Raw genomic sequence first — 18491 nt, 5'->3', positions numbered from 1 at the left:
AATTGTTATTACCTTTTAAAGATACCAATGTTTCAAACATTTTATCAGATAGAAGGCCACGAGTAGGCGAATGCATAAATCCCGCAAATGAAAAGAGCCTCTCTATAGGAGCAGAAGAACACAGACTAGTATTAAATTTTATAAACGCCTATTTCACACGTGGGTATTTATTTAATATATCAAGCATTTTCTGTTTATCATTCAAAAAAGAAATCAGTTTCGTATCTGTATTCGATTGCTGCAGAAATTAGATCCATTGAAGATAATGAGTACTGGCCATATAGTGTGATGCTAATTTTATATCGTCGCTTAACGGTCTCAATGCGAAAGCTCACGCGTCCTTTTTTTATACACGCCTTTTTTAGAATAGGATTACGAAAATGTGTCTCGTCTACAAGAACCATTACATAAAGTCATAATGTTCATCTTGAGGATAAAGATTGATGTGCTGCTGAATTATTTTCTGAATACATCTGCTGTCGTTTAATTAAATTATTAAATGTCGTTGTCTCTTATCTTATGCGCATTCCTCTGCACATTGTTGCTTGAGCAAATCATACTGAGGCAGCTGTTATTATCTGCTTGTCAGTGCATCGTGTCTCATACCAAGGGTACGAGTTCTGAAATAAAATAGAGAAAAATTATTGATATTGCCTATTTTATAACTTTGCATTTTGCGCTTTTTGTGAAGGATCAATGAATATAAAAAATAATTTATTATAAGTATTGACCTATTACATAATTATTAAATTATTAAATGTTAAAAAATATTCGACGACAAGGACTTTAAAAAAGAGGACAAATAATGTACAATGTGTGCACATGCTGTAAAGTAGTTACACTGAAGATGTAACACAAGAAGCAAAAACCCATTTTACATTTTATTGCTCTTTATAAAGAGAAAATTATTATTATAAAATTAAATTTATTATTATAAATGAAATGTTTCAGTTTAAAGGAGATTTTTATAAGAGAGGACCAATGTTAAAATACTAAAAATGATAGAAATATATTATTAAACAAGAAAATTAACAAGTACTCATATACAGGGTGGGGCAATAACTATTACCACCTTAAATATCTTCTAATTTATAAGGTCCAGAGGAAAATTTATGTAATCAAAATTATACGGTACGAAGGGGGCTAACATATGGCGATAATAATTTTTGTCCTGGTGGAGGCGCTTCGAAGATATCAAGGTCACCTTCATTTTTTTAATGGGTTCGGTATGTTTTTTTTCCATAATTTTATAGAGGAGCTTAAAACAAGTACGGAACTCATGACACAAAATTATTGAACAAGATTAAATGTAAATGAAAACGATAAAAAATACATTTTTATATTAAATGAAATTTACGTTTAAAAGATGTACGAAATGACGCTTCATTTGTATGTTTTGTCGGAATGTTTTGATTTTGACATTCCTCATAAATGAGGATCAACTTGTTCTTCAAACGGATACATCGATGAAAATAAATAGTGACGTAAACTTATTTCAATGAAAACAAAGACCCTTTGAAGGCCATCTTAATAAGTTCACAGGATAAGATAAACATAAAAAGTAGTATCGATAGATAAGTCAATCGTGCAAGATGTATTCATTTGAAGAACAAGTCGACATGATGGAGAATGATCTCATTTATGGAGAATGTCAAAAAAATTCAGTGAGAGCGCAAAATTTATACGCTGAACGATATCCTAATCGCACTCAGCCTTCGCGTCGAACATTTAAAAATGTGTGTGATAAACTTAGACAAACCGGTAGCTTAAATACACGTAAAAGTGAGCGTGAAAAGCGAAAAACTAATGAAGGGAATGAAATTAGAGTTCTCACAATGGTGGCTCAAAATCCGCACATTAGTTCGCGACAAATTGAATGAGAATCTGGTATTAATCGGAGGAGTGTACTTCGCATCTTGCATCATTAACAAATTCCATCCATATCACCTCAGCCTTCACCAAGCATTACATGGAATGGACTTTGTAAATCGTGTTGAATTTTGCCAATGGGCTCAACAATAGATTCGAATCAATGACTCATTTTTTGATACAGTGTTATTTACTGATGAGGCAACATTTACTAATCACGGGAATGTTAATTTACATAATATGCATTTCTGGGCAGTGGAAAATCCTCATTGGCTGCGGCAGATTGAACACCAGAAACAATGGTCTTTGAATGTATGGTGTGGTATCATAGATAACAAAATTATTGGTCCTTATTTTATCGACGGACATCTAAATGGCAACAGCTACGCCAATTTTCTAGAGCATAACTTACGTCACGTAATAAAATAACATAGTTTCATTTAAAAAAATGTATTTTTTATCGTTTTCATTTACATTTAATCTTGTTCAATAATTTTGTGCCATGAGTTCCGTACTTGTTTTAAGCTCCTCTATAAAATTATGGAAAAAAAACATACCGAACCCATTAAAAAAAACGAAGGTGACCTTGATATCTTCGAAGCGCCTCCACCAGGACAAAAATTATTATCGCCATATGTTAGCCCCCTCGTACCGTATAATTTTGATTACATAAATTTTCCTCTGGACCTTATAAATTAGAAGATATTTAAGGTGGTAATAGTTATTGCCCCACCCTGTATTTTGTTATGCTATGCATTGTGATGCAGTTGACAAGTTGCTTCCCCATTGTCGAAGTGACAGGTAACTGTTAAGTATTCAATTAATTATTTTTATTAAGTGTCATTATTCTTATCATTTTTTTGAAGAATATCGGGTTTTGTAATTTTTTTCAAACTTTAATAATTCTTCTTCAATTTGAAGATGAATTGCAAAATCCTCTTCGTTATTTTCTTTGTTTCTTTCGTTTTCTTGATTTTTAAATTTATTTATTCGATCTCCTAGATTTTGTGTTCTTCTTAATAAGGTTATCATACTTTTGACAATAAATGTTTTAAAACTTTCTAATGACAGTTGATGTATCTAGTGCTTCCACCAATTTCTTCTGTGTTCGTTACGAAATATCTAAAGAAAGAAAAATTTGATTTGAGTTCTCTTATTGCTTATACAACTCATTACGATAAATAATCAATATACTTTATTGTGTGACTGAAAAGGTGTAAAAATTCTTTTTAAAAATATTATGCCATCATGAAAATTATATTTTCATAAAACATTTAAACTTATCTGCCGAGCGAAAGATTCTGTTGATTTTACAAACATGTAGCAGTCCCTGCAGAAACTATTGCGTTTGTAAGTAATTGGTCTAAGGTATATTGAGATATGGCTTGGCTAATTATTTTCATTATATTGCTCATTAATTCAACAAGACGGAACTATTTGTAATCCGTCAGAAAACTCAACAACACTAAACTTCTTTTGTATTTTATACATAATTTTATGTATTAAAATAAAATAAGAAAATAATCGCATACGATACCACACAAATACGTAGTCTTTATATCGCAATAATGCATGATAAATCGCATCGTATATAGAAGTATCGTCTTCATGCAGTATGGTAGCCATAATAAAGAAGTGATTGAAGATTAGATTTCGAATCAACGAACTTCGGTCTTGGCTTTAGTTCAACTGGTTCTAATCTTCAATCCGCAATAAGTAGTACGATTTCATTTAACGCTCGCAGCGATTGCATATTCTATTATCCAGTAAGAAACAAAGACATAATGACGCTGCGATTGTTGTAGGCGTAACGTTAAGTGGAATTCGGCCTTGGTGATCGCGTCATGTTCGGTACGAAACATAATCTATGTGCATGCACAAGCTCTGTGAAGTTGGCACCCCGAAATGAGAATTTTAAAACACTTGATATTGGCATTCGATTGTCCACCATTTGTCCACATTTGTCCGTACGTAATCGTGTTTTGTTTAGCTTGCAAAAAAGTAAGAATAAAAAAAGAATTGAAGAAATTTTATAACGCCTAAACATAGCTCTCATTTTTAATGTTGATTTTTTCAGGAATATCACTTAAAAATATTCTGTACGGATATTTAATTTTCTTTACCTCAAGAAAAATTTCGGTCAATCGAAAAACCGACATGGCACTGTTTTTCTCGTGATTTGTACTTTCGACCGGCAATTTTTACACGTCACTGTCTCTGCTAAAAAATTGTAAAATAAAATTAAGTAAACCTTGCTTGCAGTCTTCAGTCAGTCCTGTGTCATTTAAAACTAATACAAATCATTTTCTTAATTTTATCTCACATTACATTTTCTTACTTCTTCCACACTTATGTTAGTAAATCTGCCATCAGTTTAGTTATTAACCAATTAGGATTAGTTGTGCAATCAACAATGTTATTATAGGTTTCGAAAATTTTACATAAAATAGCAGCTCGTTCTTGATAAAGTAAACTGTTAATACCTTAATGATTTCCCTTTGGAGTTTTGGACTTTTTGCTTGCAAGTGCACGTGATAAAATTTCTTCAATTCTTTTTTTATTCTTACTTGTTTTTGCAAGGTGAAAATACGATTATGTATGGACAAATGTGGACAAATGATGGACAATGACATCGAATGCCGTATCAAGTGTTTTAAAATTCTCATTTCGGGGTGCCAACTGCACAGAGCTGCATACCCAGATAGCACAAGGATATCCGTAAGACATCCAAAGGACATCCAGGACATACATGTAGGATATCTTGAGGACATTCTATTATAATCCTTGGATATCCTTTGGATGTCCTCAGGAAGAGCAAATGATAGCCGAGTAGGATTCTCCAGTAGCCTCTGGAGAATCCAGGGAGATCCTGTGGAATATCCTTAGGACGTCTATAGGCTATGTTAGGGATCCTGTGAAACATCCTAAGGACTTTCATAGGATATATTTGGGATATTGTTCGTACATTTCAAGGAGGAAATTCTGAAATATAGATATGCTTTTTTCAGCTGAACTGGCTGCACTAATTCAGAATTTATCTTTTTTCTCCACATTGAAAGGAAAGAGATAGACTCTGAACTAGTGCAGCCATGCAGTTCAGCTGAAATTAAAATATTTTACTATGTATCACTTTTTAAAATATTTTATTCCAAAATAAAATAAAAAAAAAAACATTTCGTATTATGTTACATCTAGAGATGTATAGAAATAGATTGCGCGTTCCTATGTCAGCGTAGGCCAAGAAGGACAGAGATAATGTTGGGGTATACCTTTCTCTCTCACATGCTCCGTACTGTGGGGAGAACATCATCAAACGTCACATCACTCAACATGCGCGTTGCGCATGTGTGAGTCCGTTCAGTATGTTGAGTGATGTGACGTTTGATGATGTTCTCTCTACTCTGCGCAGCATGTGAGAAAGAAAGGTATACCTCAACACTATCTCTGTCCTTCAATCTTGGCCTATCATACGCTGTCACATAGGAACGCGCAGTCTATTTCTATCTTCCTACTCAATTATTTGTGAAACTATTTACTTGGCGTGCCCGGGTCACATTGGATATGTATTCTTGTAAATTTGTACTGTCTTAATGATTTTCAATAATGACTTGCAAATCTGTTTATTCGAAGTATTAAAACAAACACATTTACAGTTTTGTAGACTGATATACTGTAGACTGACACTATCGTGCCTCTTGATACATCTATAGTTACATCTGACCTTCTTTCGTTTTACATTTTTATAAATGTAATTATAAATTACATTATATAATAATTTTTTAATTAAGATAATCAACATTAATTGCAAATATTTGTAATGTACAAAACACAAAATTTTATCTTTTGCAAGAAACTTTTAGTAGTAGCAGACAACGTGTACTTATATCAAGTTATAAACTTTAAAGTAAAGTTATTTGCATGACAGAAAAAATTTTATTTTGTACAAATAAATTTATGCAAACAAAAAAATTAATTAAACTTTGAATTAAAATTAAAAGAAATAAAAACTTTTCTATTAAAGTACAGCATAACTGACATAAAATATATGAACATTTTCAACATTTGTACTTAATAATGAACGCTATCGCGACATAATATATAGTAAAATAAAATTATACTGAACTCTCGTCAGAGAATAAACAGACTAGTAATTGCAAACAAATTAAGATTGCTTTTTAGATAATGACATAAACCGACATAAAAGTATCATTTCTACTTTTGTATGATACACATACAATCAGCAACAAAGGTAAAATGACTTTTGTATCGATTTTTGTCGCTGGAAAGCAATCAAAATAAACTTGTAACTGTACATATAAAGACCTTTGTGCAAATTTGTTTGCATTTAAAATAAAAAATAAGTACTTTTTTGTTTTATAAAACTAAACTTATATAAATAAACGCACATTAAAACAAGTTTGTAGGAACATTTGTAGCTATCTTGCTACATAATGCAAATAATAGTTACATTTATTTGCATGCACTTGAGTCATCCTGTGAATATACATTTCTATCATCTCGTGAATTTCCATTTTCTGTCCTGAAATACAAATTATGACATATAAACATTCTAACATATATTTAATAATCATTTAATAACTACATATTCGATAAAGACTATGTATTATTTAAAAAATTTGTAAAAACTTACTTGTTTTTCTTTAAATACCGTTCATTCGCATGTCGCAACCAAGATTTTAATGGTTCAGAAATACAATGCTTGATTGCATCCGCAAATCGAATTCGAACAACACCTAAAAAATTAAAAAATTAAACAAATTACATTTATAAATAAATATTATTTATATGATATTTAAATATTTAAGTATTTACACACTACATATAATTTTTCGTAATTGTAAGTCTTAAACGTAAAATATTCGTTTTTTTTGCCTCCAACATAACTACATTTGGAAGCTAACTTATCCGACATTAATATTCGTAATAGATTAAAAGTTATTCCTTTGACACTATTTCCCCCAATATTTGATAGCTGTTTAATCTGTAAAAGTGAAAATATGTAAGAAAGACCTCAATAAATAAAATATTTACAGCCCGGCAGATTGACAAAAGTTCAGTCAGAACTATTGTTGGCAACATTTTCGGTGCCATCTGTATGCAGATTTGAGATTGGTGAGAGATCTTGCTTAGTTTCTGTCATCAATCTGCCATATGTTGTTAGATCTCGATAAAATTACCTTTTTAAAAAAAAAAGTAAAAAAAGGCGCCAAGTATGCGCGTGGTATGTGCTCGAAAAAACCAATGTGGTAGTTTCTTTAACTTTCAAAAAAGAACTCTACAAAACTAATGATATTAACAAATTGCGCCAACTACAATGGGTATTTATGCAAACCAGAAAATCTATTACTTTTTATTATTACTCTTTGGCCGATATTAATTGTTGATTCTTATTTAAAACCATGTTAACTGCAAAAAATTCTTTCAAAAAAGAACTCTACAAAACTAATGCTAATGCGGCTCTGTGATTGGTTTTAACATCTTATGATTGTTTTTAAGACGGTCTTAAAGATTTTATTTGAAAAAAATAAACGATATAATAATATTAAGCAGATATTTTTATACGAATAAATCTTTTAATACATATAAATATGTCAATACAAATAAGTGTTTTTGAAAATACTTGGCGCTGCTAAACCGAATAAAAAATTGTTTTAGACCGAATCAATATGTTAATTATCTTATTCTCTTTCTTTCTCTCTTGTGAATGTGTGTGTGTGTGTGTGTGTGTGTGTTCTGCACACGTGTGTGTATTGTGTGTATGTGTGTAACATTAGAATTAAGTATAGAATAAGTTTAATTAACTATATTTGTACATTTAAATATTAAGAGAATTTTTATTGGGCTGTGCCCCTTCCCCCCGCCCTCCCGCGAAGCGGGCTGAAAATAAGCACTCAACTGTCGCCTAATAACATTAACGAGCGTATGTGTCCGGGGCTTTATTCATTAAACTGTTTTGTTAATAACTTTTTAACAAACAACGAGCGACGGTTAAAACCTAGTGCAGGTTTTTCGGGGAGGTGATCTTTGTAATATATGTCAATATCATGGTCTTGCTTCGCGTGGACAGCTGACAATTTGTGCAAAATCATTAAACTTCTTTTGTTTACAACTTTTTAATAAACAACGAGCGACGGCTAAAACCTTTTAAAGGTCACTCAGGAGGGTACTCTTGACAACATATGTCAAGGTCAAGGTCATCGGAGCTGACACCCCTATAATGCATAATTACCCAACTTTTTAACATTAAATTATATAATACTTGTTTATGTAACTTACTTGCAGTACCTAATATCCTTTTTATGTTATATACAGGTCAATTATCTTCAGGTGAAAGTTTCTTTTGCACAGCTTTTATAAATCTCGCATGTGAAGTACATTGCGGCCAAAAAGCAACATTCTTATCTTTTATTATCCAAGAGGTAGGAATCATTTGCAGCCCATCCTCGAACTCGACAATAGAATATATATACAGGGTGTTTCCTAAGTAAGTAGACAAACTTAAGGAGGATATTCCTTGGCTTATTTTAAGAAGAAAAGGTCATATAAACATATGTCCTAAACTGCTTTGTTTTCCAAAAAAAGTACATCACTGTTTTCGTTCACTTTTCGGATAGCGTGCTTTTGCAGTACGAGTCAACAAATTTCAACAGATCTCAGAAATCGCATAATAGATGGATGTGAAAGAATACGTAACACTCCAGGTATTTTTGAGCGTGTACGTTAATCAATGGAAAGGAGAGTTGAGGCGTGTATCATGACTGCAGGTGGACATTTTCAGCAGTTACTGTGATGTTATTATTTTTCTTTTTAGTTACTATTTTCTTTTTCGTTATAATTTTTCTTTTTGGTTACTATTGTTTTTCATTTGTTTCATTTGCAATAACACAAACTGTTCTATAATAAACGAAAAGTGAACGAAAACAGTGATGTACTTTTTTTGGAAAACAAAGCAGTTTAGGACATATGTTTATATGACCTTTTCTTCTTAAAATAAGCCAAGGAATATCCTCCTTAAGTTTGTCTACTTACTTAGGAAACACCCTGTACATACTTCTTCCATGATGAAATTCGGAATTTACTGTATCTATATCTCAAACATATTTAAAATCACACTAGTTTATAGCCAGAAATTATTTTAAAGTAGAGAAGGTGTTTCTTATAGATTTTTTAATGCTGAAAACGATACCGCAAACCAAAATTTTTACCAGTATACCGAGTTTCCGAAATCGCATAATGCCTGATTTGAGAAGTAATTCCCAGCTTTAATTTTTCGCAACATGGCTAAAAAGAAAGATATTGAAATTAAAAAATGCATTTTATAGGGGATGAAAATACATTCATGACATCTGATTAGAATTTTTCAGATAACTAAGTTTTTTGCAAAAAAATCTCAAATATTGCAAAAAAACCATTTTCTGCATATTAAACTTCAATTATTTTGGAAACTCGGTGTGCTGGTAAAAATTGGTTTGTGGTATCGTTGTCAGCATTCAAAAGTCTATAAGAAACACCGTCTCTAGTTTAAAATAATGAAAAAAATATTTTTTTGTAAACTATTTTAGTATTATTGATGTATCAATGGGAAGACTGCAAACTTATTATCTTTAAATGGTAGTTTAACATATTTTGTTTTAACATCTTCTACTGGCCATATTTTTAATTCTGATAACTTCTCCACAATAAATATTCCTATAAGAGACAACGGACAAGGAATATCATACAAATCTTTTTTATTGTAGAATTCATTGCCTATAATAACATTTGTATTGAGTTCTTTGCAATAAGCAATATTTTTAACTTCAATAATGTTTCCATTCCTCAATTCACAACAATTATCTGCTAATGTATTGATACGTATTGTTGAATTGGAGCATTTCATAGTTCGATATTGAGGATTGTAGCAACTTTCTATTAAAGGACCTTTTGTGTGAATAGATTTGAGATTTACTAAAACATGAGAACATGTTATTTCAGATTTTTCTACGTTATTGATCTTATTTTGTTCATATTCAATACATCTGCGAACAATTTGTTCTAATGATTTATCATATTTTTAAAATAATTTTTTGAATGTTTGCAAGTAATTTTCATATTTAAAAGAACTGAAATTATCTAATGTACCGAACTTTTTTACATCTTGTACTATATGAATTAGTCCATGTATGTTATGTGAGACATTATGTACACCATACAATACTTTGAATGATTCTACGAAATGTAAAAGAAGATCATGAACATAATCAATAAAGTCTTGTAACTTTGAGGAACATAATATTCTAATTGCCACATGTAGCACTACAAAATTATCATATAAATCTTTTTTAAGAAAAAACTTTAAAGCTATAGGGTCAGTGTATAGTAAAAAATTTCTAAATTCTGTAGCCTTCCATAATTTCACGAAAGTAAGTGACCTTGGTTTACGTGCAAATTCACAAGGCATATATAATTTTAACACATTTTCTAGCTGCCATGAGATTGCTTCAACTTTTCTGTGTCGTAGGCGAACTTTAAATTCTCCAAATAACCATATGTATAATAATTTTCGCACAACTCCTAAACAAATAAGGTGCATATAATCTAAAGGTACATTTTGCACAAGATCCAAATTAGGAATTTCTGAGAGAATTGAATATCCAAAGTGATGATTTATGTGATTTTCATCTTTTCTTAAACGAAAATCTGCGTCTGTTCGTAATTGCGCATTCATTTCAGGAAAACACATTTTGTTATTAATATAATTACCTTCGGTAATGCATTTTGTGCAACTCGAATAACCGTTATGTCCTTTTATTTTTAGTATAATGGCTTTTGCTGGCGCATCACATATAATTGAATCTATCGAACATGGAATTCTTTTATTATTAATAATGATTCCTTCTTCACATAATATTTTTGCATCATCTACAAATCTCCTGAGAAATTCGTTTGAATCAGATGGCTTCTGTGTGCCATAATAAATACCAATAACAATAATTTCGTTGAAATCAGGTATAGATCCTAAAAATTGGCCAAAATTGTTGTAGTGATGATTTAAATAATGGTAATCCATCGATATTTATGGATATTTTAATAGTAGTAATACTTCTTGTAAGTGATGTGGCATTTAATATTGCTTTTGATAAACCAAAGTGGTAATTACCATCACCACAAACATCTGTATAAGTATTGCGAGGAGTATGTAAAAGACTTCTTGGATCAGATGGAATACCAAAACTACAATTTTGACATGTATATTGTTTGATACCATTTAATAACAAGCACAATGATGATTGCGAAATGTGTTGCGCAACTGCCCAATTAGCTAAAAATGTTTTAAAGTTAATATTTTGATCTGATCCACTCTTCGAATCTACACTACTACACGAATCACTACTTTCTATAATAATATTGTTTGTACAATCTTGCAAGATTCTGTTATGGTCAAACAACTCATTGTCAGATTTACTTAATATTGTATCATTATTAGATATACAGGGTGGCCCATTTTAATTTATACAGTCGATTTTTTAAAAAACTAAAAGAGATACGAAAAAATGTTTCAGACAGACATGTCACGATTTCGAGGGGGACATAAGATGATACCATTGATTTGACCTTGAATAGTCGTTTGAAGGTCACGCGAAGATCACCTTCAATTTCTTAAACTGAAACCCCAACTTTTTATTGCAGATTCTTATTCTCCATCGAAAAGTAAGTAACTTTTGTCTGAAACATTTTTCCGAAAAATGTCATCTTATGTCCTTAAAATGTCCTCAAAACTCATCTTGAAGATCATTTTAAGGACATAAGATGACATTTTTCGGAAAAATGTTTCAGACAAAAGTTACTTACTTTTCGATGAAGAATAAGAATCTGCAATAAAAAGTTGGGGTTTCAATTTAAGAAATTGAAGGTGATCTTCGCGTGACCTTCAAACGACTATTCAAGGTCAAACCAATGGTATCATCTTATGTCCCCCTCGAAATCGTGACATGTTTCTCTGAAACATTTTTTTGTATCTCTTTTAGTGTTTTAAAAAATCGACTGTATAAATTAAAATGGGCCACCCTGTACAATTTTCGTTTGGTAATTCATTTTCATTATGTAATTCATTTTCGTTTGGTAATTCATTTCCAGTTTGTAATTTATTTTCATTTTGTAACTTATTTTTATAAAACAATGTCGAATTGGATGTTGATGGTTTATCAAAAGATTCCATTATAAATTCTGTTTCTAATTTCATCATTTTACTTCTATGCGAAGAACTATTTGTACGTTTATATAAAGATTTTTCCCGTGACATGTTCAATATTTCTATAAATGATTTAATATTTTTGTAAATTTTAAAATAATAAATTTAAAAAAGTGTATAGTTAAAAGAAATTACCATAAATCACTTTTTTTAGAACTCTAAGTGTATACATCTTTAACATATATTTTTTCTCATTAATAGAATATATAATACAATCTTTATAAATAAAGATAATATTTAGAATATCTTACCACTGTCAATTATAATTCTGGTTGAGCCTGTATGATCTCCCTTCATTATAGCTACGCTGCCACTGTTGTACCAATCTGAATATTCCGTATTGCTTTCAACTGCCGTAGTATTTCTTTCAGCATCCTACAAGAAAACTTTCCTTATTTAAAGTTAGCCTTTCACAGATGTGATGATTTTTGTTTAATGAGGTGCTTTCTAGGAAGAAACAAGTTAATTTCGGCACATGTTAATTTCTAAGATAATTTTTTTTCATAACCTCATATTTTATAGTGATAATCAGTCTAATTTTACAATGCTACATAGATTTATAATTACAAAAATAAACAAATTTTGATTCTAATTCGTAATTATATAAATTTATTAAGACTGCATCACTATTAAAGACAATCTTGAATAAAATTGCGCTATTGCGATGCCTTACGTTTTTGTGCTGGAAAGCACTCATTCACTGTATCAATGCGTCATATCTGTAATCTGACTCACTCCTTATGCATAGAAATGAATTAGTTTACAGCTTGTTTTATTACTTACCAAACCTTTTTTTAATATATACGTATTTCGATGAAATTGTTTGACACGTGCACTGTACAGTTCACCATTCGCCTGCTAAAGCTTCGAGCCCGATGCTCGCCATATATATTATATATGACTTCCCGATATTTCCCGCGCAAATATATTTTTTCCGCATGCGCGTTTATTACATGCATATGCACGCGATATTTAAGAAGCTTGTTATTCCTTATTGTGACTCACTTCTTAAAGATTTCATGACAGAAGACACATTACATGATATAATAATTACATCTAATAGTAGTAAATATATGCGGGTTCTAACCCAGGGGCTCCGGGGGGGGGGGGAGGGGCGGGGGTATCTCCGGGGCGCGAGGGTATAGCGTCACGCGGGGGGGGGTCGCCGGAGTGCGAGGTATAGCGTTACGGGGGGGGGGGGGGCTTTCAAGTGTCCTCCGCGGTCGAGGGTGTTTATGTAAACATATATCTAGGAACGAACCATGGTATGCGGTATGTTTATATCTTATATTTTCGAGCGCCGATACCCGGCTGCTGTCAATGAGCAATTGAGAAGAGGCGATATACGGATCTAGGAATGGGACTGTTTAGAGAAGTTTATTTCTCAAGGGTGATACGGTCGGAAAGAGAGGCGTGACGTTTGGAAATAAGCGGTCACTTGTATTAGAGAAGTTTATTTCTCAAGGGCTGATACTAGGCTGCAGGGTGGAAAGAGACGGAGATATGGTACCGATATTATATAATCAAACGGAAAAAAAGTTTAGCATCACAGTTGGTTGCGAGTGCTCCAGAAAAGAGTTTCCCGAAAGTTTTCAGTGAGAAAAGTTCTGTGCGCGCAAAACAAATTTATGTGTGCAAAACATGGAAATCGATTCCGAATCTGATGATGATTTCAACTTTGACGATGACGTCGATATGGAGAACCGTGCCGCCCGCGAGCGCCTCTTAATGGATAGTGACGAAGAAAGTATATTATCAGACGAGAGTGCGTATCTTAGCAGTGCAGAAGCAGTCGAAGAAGAAACTCATAGAATAACATCCGATTCCGAACGAATGGCCCTTTCTCCACTCACCAGTGTCTGTGCCATATACTGTTATTATTCAACGGGTGGACCTACAGATTTGTGCATGTCATGTACAATCAGCACAGCGAATGTAGACCTTGGACCTGTAGTGTACATTATACGAAGACACGAAGTAGACACCTGGGATGGAATACGCGGTCGCTGGTGTACAAATTGCCGCTCCACATTATATGTGATATTCCCGTGCAACATGTGCCCGATATGTACGCAGTGAACAATTAAAAAACATTGAACAGTGAAAGTGACAATACGCGAGCATGGCGGAAGAAAGACCCGAGTTCGCGGGTATGCAACGCGTATCGATGGTACAGTTTCTGTGCGACCGAGAACGCGGTATACGCGGAGCGAATGAACGCTTCGTCGGACAAGGAGTTTTCAAACGTTATCCACGCAGTGAAGGGTTGCTGTACATTATGGGTCCTGCGGGTGTCAGGAGGTGGTTTGAACTGTTAGTGAAGCACGAACCTTATAGCATATGCGATAGCCGTTTCTGTCGTTACAGTCGCCGATATACGGACGTTGATTTTTCCGATGATTTGTGGGACTTTAAAAAATACAATATTCCCTGGATGCATTTGGATTTTCAGTATATGCATTATGACCTTCTATGTATACTACGTGAATGTAGAAAGTGCGGAGAAAAGATGTGCAAGTACTCCGAAATATAAAAAAACTTAAACAATCGGTGCGTTGCGGACAAGTATCACGTGATTTGAAATATAACGAACTATCAAACACTGGTGAGAAGAAGTGTTTCGCGGGACAACGCAAGTACTCGTCAGCCACGAATACAACCACATTGCGGACAAACGACGTGCAAGTGTCCGGAACGCAGGTAAAAAGGTATGTAATAGTTAATAAAGAAAATGTATATTACGGAAAAGCCGATCATGTAATTCTCAATTTTAAATATTTATGTTCCAGAAGGGGCCAGCCGCTTGCACGTAGACCGCGCTCACGAGGGTCCTCTGCGGTCGAGGTGGAGGGGGTCAGCGCAAGCTGCATGGAGCCGGAGGATGGGGAAGAGTAGGAGGCGGAAGAGAGGGAGGAAGAAGAAGGAGTTCGTTTGGAGCGGTGATCCCTCCTGCTATAACGCCACGTAAGTTTAAAAATTTTAAAAATAAAAGAAAAAAGATCTACTTCCAATATACTACACTAACTAATAAATATATATTTGTTTTTATGTTTAGTGACAATGGCGGGTGGAGTGAAGGAGTGGAAGGAGGAAGAAAATAAAAGAAGAGAAAGTTTATATAATAAGAATATTTAATATACGTAAAAGATAAGAATACATAATATAAAATAATTATATAATATAGTAATAAGAAATAGTAAAAAGAAATAGAAATAGAAATAATAATAGTAATAATAATAAAGAGATATAATAATAGTAGTAATAATAGTATTTGTAATAATAATAAAATAAAAGTTATATAAACTAATATTAATAACTAATATTAAATTCGTTCCCCTATTCCTCCTTTCCTGCCGCTACGAATACAATTTCTAAAAAATAATAAAAAAGTCATTAATAATAATCGATCGTAATGGAGCGAAGTTGAAAAAAGAAAAAAACAAAAAATACTCACGTATGTCATCCTCTTCCTCCTCTTCCTCGTCTTCCGTCTCTTCTTCTGTCTCCTCTTCCTCCTCGCTTTCCTCGTCTTCGTCCTCGTCCCGCTCTACTTCCTCCGCGAACCTTATTCGTTTGCAGAGGAATACTGAAACAATTTACAAAAATTTATTAGTTTAAAATAAAAAATTAAGTATATAAACGAAAAAGTAAATAAACAAATACGTACCGACATCATCGTTGTCCTCCTGCGCGCGATTTTTATCAAAAATAATTTCTGTAATGGCAAAAGACGATTAGTACACTTATTCGTAATAAAAATTAAAAAATAAAAAGTAAAAAAATTAAAAAAAACTCACCAATATCACTGCCCTCCTCGATCCGCATCCTTTTGTTGAGGCTCTCCGACATCTCTTTCTCCTCCTCACTCGCCTTCCTCTTGCTCGCAACTGTAGGTTCTGTAACAATATTATTAATCCCGATTATTATTTTACTATTCGAACGCAGTTATATAATACTATGTAAAAAAGGAAAAATAAAATAAATTACTCACCGATATCTTCCCATTCGTCCCAATTTTCGGGAGCCCACTCATCTTCTCCGTATAAATTCCTCAAATGGAAAATATCATCGTCCTCAATGTCCGGGCGCATCCACAATTCGTCGATACACTCGTTCTCCACCCTCCTCCCCTGTCGCTCCCAGCACGTCCACTTCATTTCGCTAATATTGATGAATCCTTTATACTCCATTCTGTCACTTTGCACGAGAACTTTTCAGAGAACTATTGAGATGCACAATCGAAGACTGAAAACTGACTGACTGAACGGGAAAAAATCTTTCGCGTGTAGCCCGTAGAAAAGAAGAAGAGTAGGGATTGCAATATGCAATGGTTAACATTAAGATAAGTGTTGAGGTAGTAAAACTCTAAAATTCAAGAGCTCCAGAGCTGGCGTAACGTGACGCTTTCGATTTAGCTAGATGTGCAATGGTTAACGTTAAGTGTTGAGGTAATAAAACTGCTAAAAAGTCTAGAGCTGGCGTAACGTGACGCTTTTCGGTTACACAGCACGCACATATACACGTATTTCATCCCCATACAACTAGACAGTATCTACGAAACTAGAAGATGCAGCCTTTTCGATAACGATCTAGAGAAAAAAATATTTACGTTTCGATGCGACAAGTTAAGGGTGAAGCGCCTCGTTGAGGATACTCGAGTGCGTGAGGGAAATGAGCGTGAGGAAAAGAATAGTACGCTTTATGTCTGGAACAGTATTTCTTTATTGTATCTGTTTTTTACAATGGTTTACTAAAAACCAGAGCCAACAGCTCACAATCTATAATGTTATTGGCGCTGAAGCAATCGCTTGCTGATATTACGTTTGTTACATCTTTAATCTCGGCGGACGCGATATTTGAAAACTGCGCAATCTTTGCGTCGACCTTTTCGACGAGACGATCCAACTGAGCGTACGTCAGCTCGATGCAGCGGTCCAGGTTAATCATGGCGAAGAACGTCGATTCGGTCATCATCAATCGTACGTTGGACGAATCCAGACACACGAGTTTGGTATCACACACTGGACTCTCACTGAATCGCACCGTTAACGGTCCAACGGTGAGAGGACGGTCGCGAACATCCTTGCAGAGATGGTTCTGGATGTTCCATTGTTGTTCGTAGAGTTCCTTCCACGTTTCGAGAGACACGATCAGCTCGTTCCCGCGATGATCGCCTATCGTAATCTCGACGTAACTCGGTGGACCGACGTTGATGCCGATGTCCAGGTACTTATATCCCGTAGCCGTCAGTGCGTATCGGCTGTTCAGTATACGAACTGCACGACGTGCGGGTAAAACGCTGTGAGAAAAAAAATCATGAATAAAAAAATACTTAAAAATCAAAAGACAAAGGAGAAGATTCTTAAACGTACCTGATACATTTCTTCGGTGGAGTTTCGGCGTCCTGATGCGGAACGTAATAGTTCATGCTGCTTTCCTCAATGAAGTTCATTGCTGCTGCTGCTGCTGGTTAGGTTTTGTACGCACTGAGGTTGACGCAATACTGAACGAGCATGAACATGTTCGATTCTTCAACCAATTATAAGGAGAGGGGATTATCTAAACATTTTTAAGCGCCGATGTCAGCGCTGCTTACGTATGGAATTTGAGTTGATGCAATACTGAACGTGCACGAACGTGTTCGATTCTTCAGCCAATTATAAGGAGGGGAGGGGAAATAAGAAGAATTGTGTTTCATAAAAACATATTTTATTTCGTATGGTAAGACCATCAATTAAACAGTTTAAATACATTTTGCAAAGCACACTTGGTTACATGTTTGTTACAACGCAAAGTATGCGTAACGTCCAGCTTATTCAAAGATGGTACGTCTTCGTAGTGAGCGTCGATAGTCTCGATGTAGATATCGTCGTCATCCAGGAGCAGATTCTGCAGCCATTCGCGTTTCTCGCGTCCCTTGACGTATACGATGGTATATAATGCTTCGTCCGTCACCGCTTTTGTAATCAGATCTTTAGCCCATCGATACGGAATCGTTCCATCGTCCCATTGTAATCCGTGATGATTCGCCATCAGCCAGAATACACGGCGTCTCTCCACCTTGTTGAGACTGTACCATGGCATGCAGGGTCCAAAGATATAGTGAGAGAGAATATTTCCATTTCTCAGCACGGCAACCTCCTTCACGACAAAGTTTCCGCCGATGATAAAGCCTTGCAGATCCACGAACGTCGGTACGGACATGACTGGTTGTGATATCAACGCGTCGACTACAATCGTTCTCGATGCGGCTGTTTTTTTATATAATAGAGATCGCGATGTTGCCACGTTTAGGTTACTCTGCGTACAACGTTAGTCAACGGGCTGTATTCGACCACGCGATCGTGTATGATGAGACAGTAGGCCGTTG

The 18491-nt window shown here is 34.2% G+C and overlaps 1 protein-coding gene and 1 pseudogene across 1 annotated transcript; both read right to left on the bottom strand.

The window, feature by feature from the left end:
* Positions 1-4972: 4972 nt before the first annotated feature.
* Positions 4973-8347, bottom strand: LOC113563333 (annotated as a pseudogene).
* Positions 8348-15600: 7253 nt separating this feature from the next.
* On the bottom strand, positions 15601-16524 carry LOC113563404. The gene is made up of 2 exons (XM_026975031.1): positions 16113-16524; positions 15601-16017 (listed from the first exon to the last, which is right to left on the bottom strand). The coding sequence occupies exons 1-2, from the start codon at positions 16309-16311 to the stop codon at positions 15881-15883; spliced, it is 336 nt and encodes a 111-aa protein (XP_026830832.1). The 5' UTR covers positions 16312-16524; the 3' UTR covers positions 15601-15880.
* Positions 16525-18491: the final 1967 nt, after the last annotated feature.

Source organism: Ooceraea biroi, chromosome 14 (genome assembly GCF_003672135.1).
Source record: "Ooceraea biroi isolate clonal line C1 chromosome 14, Obir_v5.4, whole genome shotgun sequence".
In the NCBI taxonomy this organism is placed as follows: domain Eukaryota; kingdom Metazoa; phylum Arthropoda; class Insecta; order Hymenoptera; family Formicidae; genus Ooceraea; species Ooceraea biroi.
This window is presented reverse-complemented; position numbering and strand designations above follow the sequence as displayed.

What these genes read in the sequence shown, in the direction of transcription:
- LOC113563404 (XM_026975031.1), bottom strand. Translation starts at nt 16,311, where the DNA reads ATGGAGTATAAAGGATTCATCAATATTAGCGAAATGAAGTGGACGTGC. An exon ending in GGACGAATGGGAAGATATCG is followed by an intron (nt 16,018 to 16,112) that starts GTGAGTAATTTA and finishes ATATTGTTACAG; the next exon opens with AACCTACAGTTGCGAGCAAG.